General features: G+C 36.6%; 1 protein-coding gene across 1 annotated transcript in view; it reads left to right on the top strand.

The window, feature by feature from the left end:
• LOC142339809 (uncharacterized) overlaps positions 1 to 15,236 on the top strand; it is a 55,033-nt gene that overhangs the window by 18,002 nt on the left and 21,795 nt on the right. The window contains exon 4 of the mRNA XM_075390092.1: positions 162 to 301. Coding sequence (XP_075246207.1) covers positions 162 to 301 — 140 coding nt within the window. The remainder of the gene's footprint in view (positions 1 to 161; positions 302 to 15,236) is intronic.

The raw sequence follows: 15,236 nt of genomic DNA, 5'->3' as shown, positions 1-15,236 counted from the left end.
ACGAAAATGTTCGATTCTTGGAAAAGAACTTTTGCATTTGTGTTTCGCCACAAGCTTGCATAAAAAGAAAAATGAATTAGGTGAATATGAAAACTATTGAAAATAAGTACATATGCCTGAGAATCACTGTTAAATTTGATGAATTTGTAGTTTATGATTAGGGTTTTATGGACGCGCTTGGATTGACAGAGGAACTATGTCCAATGGCAGAAGAATTCAAAGAGGAGATGTTGAAGTGCAACAACTCAGTTGCTCAACTGGCAGACATGAGTCTGGAGAATTACCTCAAACAGTTCTGCTTGTGAGTACAATATCTGTTTTATATACCTGTTTTCCTAAATTCACAGTAAATAAAAGACGCTGCTGGAAAGACTGTTGAACAAAAAGCGTCAGCCTTGTGAAAAGAGCTTATTTTATCAAAACTTCATCCTATCTTGCAAGGTGCCTATAATCACAGTTCTGCTTGTGAGTACCATATCTATTTTAGATATCTGCTTGTTTAATTGTACAGTGAAAGGCGCTTCTAGAAAGACTATTGAAACAAAAAGCGTCAGTCTTGTGAAAACAGCTTATCTTGCTCGAGATTTTATCGAAACCTCGTCCTATCTTGCAAGGTTCCTGCAAGACCAGGTCGGGGTCCTATTTCCAAATTGGATATGATCAAACCACCAAAAACGTACCAGGGATTGCGGTGTCTTAATAAAATACACGTGCAAGAATATGCTCTAAGAGCGATCTTAAATCTGATCATTAGCAAACACTCTAAAAAACGTGCAGGTAAATTTACCTGCATTTTTAGGTAAATTTACCTGCACGTTTTGTCGTGGGAGGAACAGGGTTTGAGCAGGGAAGGATGCAAAATTGTCTCAGCTTTTGCATGGGCCTCTTGAGCTTCCCTGACCAACAGAGACGGTGCATTGTTCTCCAGAAGGAGTTCACCAGACTCTATCAGCCAGGGAAAAAAACAGAGACCCGAAAACTGCTAAGACACGGGGCATCCAAAATGCTCAATAATAGGAATAAGTGGGAACAAGGCGCGGGGTTGGGCAAAAGGGTGAGTACACAAAAGGGTGGGGTAATGCGCAAGAAGAAAAGGGCAGATAAAGGGGAGGCACAAGGTGGGGTGGGAAACGCAAAGAAAAAAAACGGAAAAGAGCAGAGCACAAAAATACCTGATAAAAACTCAAAAAAGTTAAAAAAAAAAAGCACAAAAACAAAATCAAAAACGCAGAGGCGACAAAAAACAACGAAGACAAACCCAGCAAACAAAAACCAGCCAGAAAAGCAAAAGAGGGGAAAATATGGTTAAAAAAATTGAAATCGCGCGAGAGACAGAAAAGTTGTTGTAGTTTTAGCTTCGTGCAAAGTAGAAAAAAGGCAAGCCAAAAAATTCACAAAAACAAGGACCAAATTAATCAAAAGAGAACCAATGCGTTCGTATGGAACAACAGAAAGAATTGGGGAGAATGAACAAACCACTGTAAGCGCTCAATAGATGTGAGAAAGACAAAACAAGCAAGCGGACCAACCAAAACGAGACAGATTTAAATTCAATAAGGACTAAAAAACCAATGATCGTCAATACTCTTCTATGGTACATCAAAAAGAACTGAGGACAACGTACATACCACTGTAAGCGCTCAGAAAAACATCATATTTTCTTCACAGCGCTTTTATGGATTAAAAATAATTAGAAAAGAAGTATAACTGTGCGCGCTCAAAAAACGTCAACGTTTTCATCACAGCGCTTCTATGGACAAACAACAAAGGATGACAAAGAACAACAACAAATGAAAAACCTAATTATTTTAGGCTAAAAGACGAGACAAAATCGACAATTAAACAAGAACAAAAATGAGAAAAAGAAAAAGCTCATTAGGACACAATAAATGTGAGAAAGACAAATCAAGCAAGCAGAACAACCATATCGAGACAAATATAAAATCAATGAGGGCTAAAAAACCCATGATCATCAATGCGCTTCTATGGGACAACAGAAAGAACTGACGACAATAAATAAACCACTGTAAGCGCTCAGAAAAACGCCATATTTTCTTCACAGCGCTTTTTTGGATTAGAAAAAAAATTTAGAGAAGAAACACAACTATGCGCGCTCAAAAAACCTCAATGTTTTTATCACAGCGCTTCTATGTACAAACAACAAGGGATGACAAGGAATAACAACAAAGAGAAACCTTACTATTTTAGGCTGAAAGACAAGACAAAATTGGAAAACGACAATAAAAATGACCTTAGAAAAAGGCTCATAGGGACACAAAAGATATGAGAAAGACAAATCAAGCGAGCCGAACAATCAAATCGAGACATATGTAAAATCAATAAGGCCTAAAAAACCAATGATCATCAATGCGCTTCTATGCAACAACAGCGACAACTGAGGACAACAAACATACCACTGTAAGCGCTCAGAAAAACATCATATTTTCTTCACAGCGCTTCTATGGATTAGAAAAAAATTAGAAAAGAAGTATAACTGTGCGCGCTCAAAAAACGTCAACGTTTTCATCACAGCGCTTCTATGGACAAACAACAAAGGATGACAAAGAACAACAACAAACGAAAAACCTAACTATTTTAGGCTAAAAGACGAGACAAAATCGACAAATAAACAAGAATAAAAACGAGAAAAAGAAAAAGCTCATTAGGACACAGGACACAATAAATGTGAGAAAGACAAATCAAGCAAGCGGAACAACCATATCGAGACAGATACAAAATCAATGAGGGCTAAAAAACCCATGATCATCAATGCGCTTCCATGGGACAACAGAAAGAACTGACAATAAATAAACCACTGTAAGCGCTCAGAAAACCGCCATATTTTCTTCACAGCGCTTTTTTGGATTAGAAAATAAAATTAAAGAAGAAACACAACTATGCGCGCTCAAAAAACCTCAATGTTTTTATCACAGCGCTTCTATGTATAAACAACAAGGGGTGACAAGGAATAACAACAAAGAGGAACCTTACTATTTTAGGCTGAAAGACAAGACAAAATTGACAAACAATAAAAATGACTTGAGAAAAAAGCTCATGAGGACACATAAGTTGTGAGAAAGACAAGTCAAGCAGGCCGAACAATCAAATCAAGACAGATTTAAATTCAATAAAGACTAAAAAAACAAATGATCGTCAATACTCTTCTATGGTACATCAAAAAGAACTGAGGACAACGAACATACCACTGTAAGCGCTCAGAAAAACATCAAATTTTCTTCACAGCGCTTCTATTGATTAGAAAAAAAGTTTAAAAAAGAAGTATAACTGTGCGCGCTCAAAAAACCTCAATGTTTTTATCACAGCGCTTCTATGGACAAACAACAAAGGATGACAAAGAACAACAACAAATGAAAAACCTAACTAATTTAGTCTAAAAGACGAGACAACATCGACAAATAAACAAGAATAAAAATGAGACCAAAAGCTCATTAGGACACAATAAATGTGAGAAAGACAAATCAAGCAAGCGGAACAACCATATCGAGACAGATATAAAATCAATGCGGGCTAAAAACCCATGATCATCAATGCGCTTCTATGGGACAACAGAAAGAACTGACGACAACGAACAAACCACTGTAAGCGCTCAGAAAAACGCAATATTTTCTTCACAGCGCTTTTTTGTATTAGAAAAAAAATTTAGAGAAGAAACACAACTGTGCGCGCTCACAAAACCTCAATGTTTTTTATCACAGCGCTTCTATGGACAAAGAACAAATGACGACAACAAAGAGAAACGTTACTATTTTAGGCTAAAAGACAAGACAAAATTGACAAACAACAATAAAAATGACAAATCAAGCGAGCCGAACAATCAAATCGAGACAGATGTAAAATCAAAAAGGCCTAAAAAACCAATGATCATCAATGCGCTTCTATGCAACAACAGCGACAACTGAGGACAAAGAACAAAGCACTGTAAGCGCTCGGAAAAACGACATGTTTTCTTCACAGCGCTTCTTTGGGTTAGAAAAAGAATTTAGAGAAGAAACACAACTGTGCGCTCTCAAAAAACCTCAATGTTTTCATCACAGCGCTTCTATGAAAATACAAAAAAGGATGACAAAGAATAACAACAAAGAACCTAACTATTTTAGGCTAAAAGACAAGCAAAAAATCGACAAACAAACAACAACAAAAATGACCAGAAACGACTCATTAGGACACAATAGATGTGAGTAACACAAATCAAGCAAGCCGAACAATCAAATCGAGACAGATTTAAATTCAATAAGAGCTATGAAAAACCAATGATCAACAATGCGCTCCTATGGAACAACAGAAAGAACTGAGGACAATGAACAAACCACTGTAAGCGCTACAAAGAACTCATTTTCATTGCAGCACTTTCAAAGAACATTGAAAAAGATAATAACAACAAAAAACAAGAAAATAGTGTCTTGAATTCAATCAACGTATTTTATTTGAGGATTTGAGCAAACCAGAACACATTCAAATGTCTGAGAGCTCGTACCTCGTCTCACCCCTAATCTGACAGGAACAAGTAGGAAATAGAAGTAAATTAAATGATAAATGAAGTTTGCATGAGAAAGTGGTCCCAGCTTTTGAAGCAAATAAAATCATCAAAATGAAGTAATATGAACAAATAAAATGTTTTTAGAAGAGCAAATTGTCAAATTGTTGTAGGAACTAACATTCAGCCGAAAGTGGTTAAGCCCAAAATGAAATCCCAATTCGCAATAAAACGGTATGCTGTAGAGCAAAACACCGTTTGACATGACGAATTTTCGAACTATGAAACAAAATAATGGCTTAAGGAACTAAAATTCCTACAACTAATTGACACACAAATGTTACTATAATCAACTAGAGTTCATTTTGATAACGAATGTTTTATATATAGCACATCTATTGAACAAAGCAAACAGAAGAATGAAAATGAAGTTAAATGAATGTGAGTAATAAATGCGGTATGGTTAAAGGAACAAAGCGGCTCATGGAGAGGACAATGCTAATAAAGATAGAGTATAGTTAATTTGGTTGCAGGAATAAAGGAACTTAACCAATAACGGGTATGCTGAAAAGCAAAACACCCATTGACAACAAACAGTATGCTGTAGAGCAAAACACTGTTTGCAATGATTAATCTAATTAAAAGTCCATGCTGTGCAGCAAAACGGCCCGGATATCAATATTCCTGCAACTCAAAAAACCCAGGGGTTACCAACATTAATTAAAAATACTTGATAAATGTTCACCAATAAATGTAGCAAAGAACCAAAGAATAAACTCGACACTTAATCGTTAAATATGTTCGAATACGTTAGGGCTCTTTATGAGATAAGCACTGGACAGGTAGTAAAAGTAGTAAAGCGAGTTAAGTTAAATGACAATCAAAGCAATTACTTAGTAATTTGAAAGGAGGAAAGCAGTATGTAGATGACAAAAATGCACATGACGCTTATTTTAAAATGGTGAGCTGCGGATGGATAGCAAGTAACACAAAGATAATGCAATCTGGTTAGTACGCAAAGATGAAGTGATCTGTGACCTGTTAACTAAATTAGACAAAAAGAAAATCCACTTTGCAGTGAAATATTTAAATGCAATCAAGCAACTAAAAATAGTTAATTTTTTTTCAGAAAGACCTTACTTGCTTTGATTTATCAATCAAAGCAAGGGAGAGTAATTATGAAAAAATATAAAAGCGAATCAGAACTACTTCTAGAATGTAAACAAGAATATAAAAGAATGTAAACAAAGAATGTAAACAAAGATTAGGGGTGAGACAGTTTAAAACAAACGTGAGAGAACAGAATATAAACATCTGTTATTGAAGCAAACTATGAGATGAGCAGACCACTGTTTCTATAATAGATAAAAAGATGCAATTATTATTGTTTGTTAAGCGACAGCACAAAAGTAAATGATTGGAGAGAATATTAAAAGCTGAAGATTTGTTAAGAAGCTTTGTTAAAGTAAAAGCATAATAAATCAAAAGTTAAATTTAGAGAAACAGTATTATTGTTAGCAGTAAATAAAATGAACAACGCACAAATAAAGTGAACACAACGCAACACCATGATCAACATCAATTAAAGACATGAAAAACTAAATGTCTAAGCTCAGAAGCGAAATAAAGTTAAGCTAAATTAAAGTGAACAAGATTTTTTTTGTTTTTTTTTTAATTTTCTAAAGCAAATTATTAATTTCTAATTAGTTAAACAGAACGTAACGTGAAGATAAGACATGTTATAACCGCTGTTTGAGCTAAAAGGCATAAGCTTGAATAAAATCAAGATTTTTTTGTGCTTTTTTTTCTAAAGCAAATTATTAATTCATAATCAGAGAACACACTATAAACATCTGTTATTGAAGCACATTATGACACAAGCACACATTTGTTTCTAAAGCAGATAAGCAAGTCCGATTACTAAGAGTTGTTTAGCAATAGCACAAGAGCAAATCAATGAGGACATGCATAAGCTAAATTAAATACAAGATATTTTTTGATTTTTTCAGAACTTTTCTAAAAAGATAAAATCTGATTAATAAGAGTTGTTTAACAACAGCACAAAAGCAATTGATCGGATAGAATATTAGTGGAAGACTAGTTGAGAAGATCCGTTTAAATTAAATAAAAGCATACTAATTCAAGCGCTAAGTTTATTGAAGAAACAATATGAGAAGTTTTTCGGATGTTTTCTTTTGACGTAACAATTTAGAAGTTAAAAAATGGATCATTAGGATTACTGCTGTAGTCAATAACACATGCCTTGCGAATGATGTGATCACAACACTTACACAGCACTTTAGCGAACAGACCAAGATATTTTTTATCAAAATGATAGATTGCAGAGTCTCTCCTAAAGTGACACCTCGAGACCCAGGATGAAGTCGAATGATATTCATTCGGAAAATTAGATCTCAGCATATCATTAAACTTGACTAATTTAGCACCATTATCCTTTTTCAAATGGTCACCCCTGGGGAACAACTGCAAAAAGAACACAACTGGCTGAGGTCTTTTAGCGGGCAAATGCGATAGGAAGTTTTTTAAGTTTTTTAACATGTCATCTTCTGCAGTTGAATTTAGATCATTACCACCTAAGCCAACTATTATGAAACGAAAATGAGCAACTTTGTGGAATATTTCTCTAAGGTGAGATATCTTAGCACCTCCTTTTACATGAAGCTCAAAAAGATGCGCGTACGGTTTCAAAATTTCATAATGACTAAAGCTTTTGAAACAATCGCGCATATTTGAGTCACCAATGAAACAAATTTTCTGGTTTAGCTCCATTCCATTGTCAATTTGTTGCGCAAGACGTATACTGTAGTCTAAAGTCGTTTCGTCTGTTCTCATGATACCACATCTGAAGTCCGGGTCCATTCCTCAAAACAAACAAAAAAATCATGAAAAAGTATTAACAAAGCAAGAGCTGAGAAATTTCAAAATCCATCCCAAAAATGTCAAAAAAAACAAGCGCATAAAAAAACAAAAGAACGAAAATTTTTTTTGAAAAGAGCGAAAAATGACAAAAAAGTCCGACCTAAAAAAACATACCACGTATTTAACGTTTTACTCAGACACCATTGAGTCAAACATTTCTGCAAAGTTATTGAAACGCAGTTTATGCCGCAAACAAATATGCAAAAATGAACAACCAGGGACAAAACAAGAGTGTCGAGAAAGTGGATGAAAGTCAAAGAGGTCGCGGTAAGGAACAACGGTTTTACCTGGCAAATTTTGTTTGCTAAAAGTATAGGATCTTGAAGTTGAGTCAAAATTTTTGACAACAATCCGCTCACATATGAAATAAACTTGACTTCAATTGACGACAATAAAAATGACCAACTCGAATATAGGCATGCTATCAGATGATACAGAACTTATTAGGACATCATTCGTACTATACCTTGACCCCCTTATCACAGCGTGTTTCGAAACTAACGCTTCGTCGCAACCAAAAAAATTTTTGTAATCAAAATCAGAGTCAAAAACAGTTGAAAGATGTTTTACTGAAGAGCCTGGAAAATCATGTTTTTTGAAAGGTGGTGAATGACGCCAATCATTAAACTGGCAAATTTGATGTCGCAAACTTAAACTCTTACATATATTTTTAAAATTACATATAATATGGGTCAATCTTTTAAAAAATTGATGTTTTCTCTCATAACGAAGCACACTCTGATAAACAAAAGGACCGGAAGCGCGTAAAACATTTGGTTAGTGTATGAGGCGATGTTGTTTGAAGACTACACTTGAATCAGGAAACAGCTCCACGAACAACGATAAGTGTTCATCTAAAACAGAAGGGTGTTCGTAAGGTGAGCAGTGTAAAAAAAATCAGGGAAATGAAAAACACCAACGGATAAGAACAGCAAGAATGCTGTAGTCTGCTTCGCTGAAAGATGGGCTCAGAAGGTACGCAACCAAGTCGAAGTATTCAAGCAAAAAAATCCAGATGTCATTCCCACATGGAACGAGGTCGTGGACAAGCAACGGCAAGAAGCGGTAAAGTGTAAACACCTGGTCGTATTTTTCTTTCAGAGTCTTTGCTGTTTTCTCTTTGATTCTAAAAAAATATCAAAAAAATCTCAGAAAAAGATTACCTAACATTTATTAAAAGAAAACAATTAACCTCTCTTCGGTAAACTCCGATGGTTTACCGTCCACGTCGCGGCCATAGTCGAAATTGTTTAATCGTTCATTTAATTCCTCTAATGTGAAGAAACCGGAAACAAAAATTAGGTTGTGTAAAACAATTTTAACAGTGTGCATTAGGCCACCCTGGAAAATATCATGGTGCAAATCGGCCGTAAAATTTTTATAGGGGTCAAAAAAACTTGTTTCTAGACTGCATAAATTTTTTACCCCCGAACCTTTTACAGCAACATCATTTCGGCATGACTCAGGTGTTCTAAGTTTTGCAACATTCTCTTCGAAAACCGAGGCAAAATCAGACTGCGGCGTAGTACACTTTTCGCAACACGAACCCTTAGAAAAGCTTTCGACAAATCCAAAAACAGCATGATAGGCAAGATTATCAGCAACAAAGTTCATGTTTTTCCCCATAAGCTTCAGTTCATGTCCAGCGTTTGTAGTTACGTTAATACCTGTCTCCAACTTTCTCAGGTCATTCCTTATTTTACTAAGCACGTTTTTAAAACCGAAAGATTTTACATCAAGGTAGGGTACCAAAGCAACTACAAAAGTGAATTTCATATCAGACAAAATCCAGGGTGGTAAATTTTTAAAATTCCAGTAAAAGCAACCAATTTTATGAATCGTAGTTCTCGATCCAATGGGGTTCACGGGCTCAATTTCATCAAAGTAAAGCTGCAAAGATATACGGAAAACTATTTCACCATCGTTACCGCTGGCAAACGTATCAACATCTGCTATTGCTGTGCTATTTGTTTCCAGTTTACCTTTTGTTTGCATACCATCAAAAAGGGTGCCAGACTTACTGAGAGTGTGGAGAAACTGGTCGTAAGCTGAACAAACGTTGAAAATTTCATCGTGAACTAGCACGACATTTTTTAACACCTCTGTTATTGAAATAAACTGACCGCAACGTTCAACTTCTTTATAGCGAGGAACACCATTAACATTCTTAATTTCGAACTGTGTGCCAAAAAACAGATCCTCAGGACTAACAAAACATGACTCCTTCATAAGAACACGAAGCAATTGATATTGACTTTTCGGCGATTCTTCAACAGAACAAGACTCAAGCAATTTTTTAAAAGTTTCGTTTTCTGAAACCTCTGGAATTTCAGTTTGTATTTTTAAGAGCGATAACTTAACAGTCTCAATAAGATCATTAGTGATATTTTCAGCAGCAGATGCAAAAGCGAAGCATTGGTTCCATGTTGACGCCGAATTTCTTAAACTATGCAAAAGAATATCTGTAGACGAAGACTTGAAATTTAACCTTTTGAGCCTAGAGTCGAAGTCATTCACACCTAAACTAGAAACTTTTTCGTTCGGATCATCCTCTTCTAATTCATGGTCCAACATTTGTCCACCTAACACTTCCTGATCCTTTTCACTTGCGACAGGTTGTGCGCTCTTATGATTATCTCTTACATGTCTGCGGAGTCGAAATAAGCTACTGAACTCTCTCGAACAAAAACAGCAAAAAAGAGTAGAGGAAGATCCATGGGCATTACTCATATGAAAATGATAATTTAGAAGCGTTAAACCATCATATTTACATGCAGGTTGCTTACAAGTAAAAATTTCCAATTGCTGAAGCGAATAAAAAAACCTATCACGCGGCCAGTTGTATATAGTCACCGGTTTAGAAAGGTTCTCAGTTGGTAACAACATTGGCAGCGACTGAGAACAAAAAGGAAAGTCCGGAACAGTTGTGTCATCAGAAACAGGAGTGTTGACAATAGATTTTACAGCAACTTTTGCTGCTTTTTTAATTGAAAACGTAGATTTACATCTCACAGGCTCCGCAACAGGATGTAAATTAAAACCGTCTGTTGAACCAACAGCTGAGTCTTCTGAAACTTCTAAAGCCAATTTGCTGCGTCTCTCTACGGAGAGTTGATAGATGTGTTCGCGCATGTGAGATGCAAACCTTGTGAAACTTGCGAAGTCTCGAGCGCAAAGCGGACAAATAAACACCGCTTCTAGTTTATGATTCTTAGTTAAGTGGGGGATGAACGAATTTGAATCTAACAGAACAGAGCCTGTCTGACAAAACTCGCAAAATACTTCAAATAGTTTATTGTCACATGAAAAAGGGATCTCCTTTTGAGTTTTGATGCGCTGCGACGACCTAGCTTTGCCTACTAAATTATCCATATCTTCACTGTTATCAGCTTCCGTTTCTGCAGGAAAACCTGAAACATGGGAAACGTGGGTCTCATTTGTAATAGCGTTTGTCATGCTATTATTTTCAACCAAGACATTATCAACAATTTCCGATCCATTGACCTCCTCGGTATTATAAAACTCAGCATTTCTTGATGCATTGATCTGAACATTTTCATACACTTGATTTTCAGCGTCATCCAAAACACTCGAAACATTTACTTTTGATAATCCACTTCTTGTTTTGCTACTGCATAAAATTGCATGGTCTATATTAACCTTTCTGGATACATGATGACTTACATGAGGGCATAAGCAGTACTGATTATTCTCACCAAAAAAACCTTTTCCATAAAAAGTTGTTAATTCTTCTCCCGTCTCAATAGGACTGCATACTGATAGAAAAACCGCACCTTTTTTTCCTTTAATCTGCTTGTATTTGCAGTTTGACCTGCAGGAATGATTCACGAAAGATAGTGGACCTTGAAGTGAATAAGAAACTTTATTAATGTTGACCACTGAGAAGTTCAATTTGAAATCTATGTTTTCAGGACAGGATGCCAGAACACCATGCAATCCAGGAATAATCTCTCCAACTTGGAAATTTTTTTTTGCCACAACTTTATAACCACAATATCCACGACTTGAGTCTTCACTAAATCTAAGATCTTTTTCATACGAAACAAAATTAAGAGAAACCTGATACAGTTCATCCATATACTTATGCAAAGCGGATTTTGACGAGCAACGAATTCTTTCATCATTCCCTATTGCTCTGTGACTTCTGGCCCCATCACTGTCCACATGCTTTTCCAACAAAACCCAGTCAGTACTCGCAACTTCGTAGTACTCTTGAACCATGTGCTCAATTTCTGAGAAATTCGCCATTTCAAATCTGAAGAAGAGGTTCATGAAGACCCTGTGAGTCGGAGTTAAAGCTATAATTGACCTCTTCTTCAAGTACCAAATTTTGTGTTAATTCTAAACAAAAATCAGAAACCAGAATATTACAACACTCAATGGAAGTAGTTTTAGTAGCAACAGTAGATGCATTCAATACAACCCAATCCAACATTTTTAAGTTAGCGGTAGGCTATCAATTAGTTTTCTTTGTCAACTTCAACGTTATTCAATTGACGTACAAATGCGTCAACTTGAGTTGGTACGGTTCCGCCCATAATTTTGAAGAGAACCATTTGAATATAAGACCAAACAATGCTCGTTGCTTCAGGGTATTTTAAGTTCAGCACATAGAACAGTCGGAAGGCGATGTCAACAGCTTCAAAGACATTTGAGACCATAAGCACAGATTTTGGTCCAACGACAAACACCTGAACACAATTTTCTTTTTAAAAGAGAAAAAACGATGAACCTTTATTTTAATTATACCTGCGAATTGGAGCAGAGTATTGTGCCCACTTTATGCTGACGCGATTCAGCATCAAGATTACCGATGTCCTAAATATTGAACCCACGCATTAAAATTAGAAGCCAAAACACTTGCAAAAAAAAACTAACCGATATTTCCACAATGAACGCATTACGAGCGTTTGTTATGAGCTCCGCAACCGTGAACCGCTTCTCTTTACCAACCGATTGTTTAACCGGAAGAAGTAACGGCAGAGCGCGGAGCGCAAACACGGGATCGCTCACTAAACAACGTGAAAATTGAACGTTAGAAGCCTACAGCAAATTAAATTGACATATATTAAATATTACAGTTCTGAGCTTTTAGAGAAGTCAGCTTGTCCATGCTTTCCCTTGGCGGCGCCTTCTCTGCGAGAAGAATCAATTGTGGCACCACAGGTTGGAAAACATGAGAAAATGTTTTCTCGCTGAAAGAGGGCACCCATAACCGGAACTCAGATTTCACCTAAATCCATTTTACAATTTAGAACTTAATTTTTTGTAGGAGAGGCGATCCACCAAAAAACAAACTTACTTCCTCAAAGCACCGAAGGTCAAGTCCGATTGTAAACAAATAAAGGTCGTAATCAATCACGCCCCGTGTCTGCAACAAAGACTTTCTGTCCGCAAACGTCTCCTCACGCTTTAGTGGATAGTCGATGCCCTCTCCTGAGAAAACTTCAAATAATTTACCCAATTCTATGGGCTCCTCGTTTACCTCAGCGGATTTTCTGATTCGTTTTGGCGGGGGTGTTCCTACGAGCAAAGCAAAAAAATAGACTACTCGGCCGTTCTGATTATTTAAAAAAAAAGAAAAACAGGAACCTCCATTCTTCAGAAATAATTTTTTGCCCTTCGCTCTAAGGGTTTTTAGGTGCTCTTCAAGCGCCCCCGATTGCGGATGGACACGACGGACACCATTTTCGTACGTCGCATAGTACGGTTTGAAGAACACGGACTAAACACAAATACTATTTGAAGAAAATAACCAAAAACAAGATACAATACTAAACGCAAACTAACAGCAGAATTGGAGGCATCAATTGACTTCAACTCAGGATACGTTTCAATGGCAATGTTGGCGTATTTGATTTTTGTTTTGTTGCACGGGGTTAGTGCTTGATCTGTAGGCTGCCTCTAAAATCATTTCAATTTTCAGTTTTAGATCTGAAGTCTTCTTTTCGATTCAAGTTATTACTTTTAGATTGAGGATTTCAAAAAAAAAGAAAAGAACGACAGCTACCTTTACCATTTCTGCAACCAGCACGCGATTAAATTCACGGAGGCCAGCAGCTGATTTGAGATCCAGAGTCTCAGTCAACCTCTTGAGTTCGCTAGCCGTCAGCATAGAAAGATTTTCATTGCTAGCTGTAGATGGCGTCTCTACATGCAATGGACTTGGAGTCTCCGCGTTTACAACTGGCGTTCGTGGCGTGTCTCCTCTTTGCTTTATCAGATCCTTGATCTCGATAATGGCTGGATGGGGGAAACCCATACCAGTCAGATCCTCCTTGCTGAGCATTTGAAACGATCGAATCGTTAAACATGACTCCTTTACCAAATCAACCAGTTTGATCTTTTGCGCCTGTTCTAGGTCCATACAATCAAGAATATCGAAAAGTGCCATTTCTGAAAATTTTGATTTGGTGTAGGGGCAACAAGGAGAAAGATAATCCAAACACATTGCAGAGGACTGCATTTAAACCAAAACCTTAACTTTGAAGACCTTAACCTCATTTTGAAAGACGGAACGACACGCATTGAAGCAAAACAGTTAAGTTGCGAGTTGGAAAGATTGACATGCTGTAGAGCAAAACGGCAATCACCCTTAGAAAAAAAAACTGACATGCTGTGGAGTAAAACGCCAGTTTTGTTAATCTTCATGGAGCGAGGAAACTTATCCTGAATGATCGTTACCGTTCTCCTAAAAACTTGATGGAAACGAGCGTGCTGTAGAGCAAGACGCCGTTTCACTTTCATATACTATTACAAAAAATTAAAGTGGAAGAAAATTTAATTTGAAAAGCTGCAAGTTGGAAAGATTGACATGCTGTAGAGCAAAACGCCAATCACCCTTAGAAAACAAAAACTGACATGATGTAGAGCAAAACGCCAGTTTTGTTAATCTTCATGGAGCGAGGAAACTTATCCTGAATGATCGTTACCGTTCTCCTAAAAACCTGACCGAAACTAGCATGCTGTCGAGCAAAACGCCGTTTCATTTCAAAACACTATTACAAAAAAATTGGGTCGAAAAAAAATTAGGTCGAAAAGTTTCATGTTGCAAAGATTGACATGCTGTAGAGCAAAACGCCAATCACCCTTAGAAAACAAAAAACTGACATGCTGTAGAGCAAAACGCCAGTTTTGTTAATCTTCATAGAGCGAGGAAACTTATCCTGAATGATCGTTACCGTTCTCCTAAAAACCTGACCGAAACTAGCATGCTGTCGAGCAAAACGCCGTTTCATTTCAAAACACTATTACAAAAAAATTGGGTCGAAAAAAAATTAGGTTGAAAAGTTTCATGTTGCAAAGATTGACATGCTGTAGAGCAAAACGCCAATCACCCTTCGAAAACAAAAAACTGACATGCTGTAGAGCAAAACGCCAGTTTTGTTAATCTTCATAGAGCGAGGAAACTTATCCTGAATGATCGTTACCGTTCTCCTAAAAACCTGACCGAAACTAGCATGCTGTCGAGCAAAACGCCGTTTCATTTCAAAACACTATTACAAAAAAATTGGGTCGAAAAAAAATTAGGTTGAAAAGTTTCATGTTGCAAAGATTGACATGCTGTAGAGCAAAACGCCAATCACCCTTCAAAAACAAAAAAACTGACATGCTGTAGAGCAAAACGCCAGTTTTGTTAATCTTCATAGAGCGAGGAAACTTATCCTCAATGATCGTTACCGTTCTCCTAAAAACCTGACCGAAATTAGCATGCTGTCGAGCAAAACGCCGTTTCATTTCAAAATACTATTAAAATAAAATTGGGTTAAAAAAAATTAGG

Source organism: Convolutriloba macropyga, chromosome 5 (assembly GCF_964194025.1).
Source record: "Convolutriloba macropyga chromosome 5, txConMacr16.3, whole genome shotgun sequence".
NCBI lineage: Eukaryota > Metazoa > Xenacoelomorpha > Acoela > Convolutidae > Convolutriloba > Convolutriloba macropyga.
This window is presented reverse-complemented; position numbering and strand designations above follow the sequence as displayed.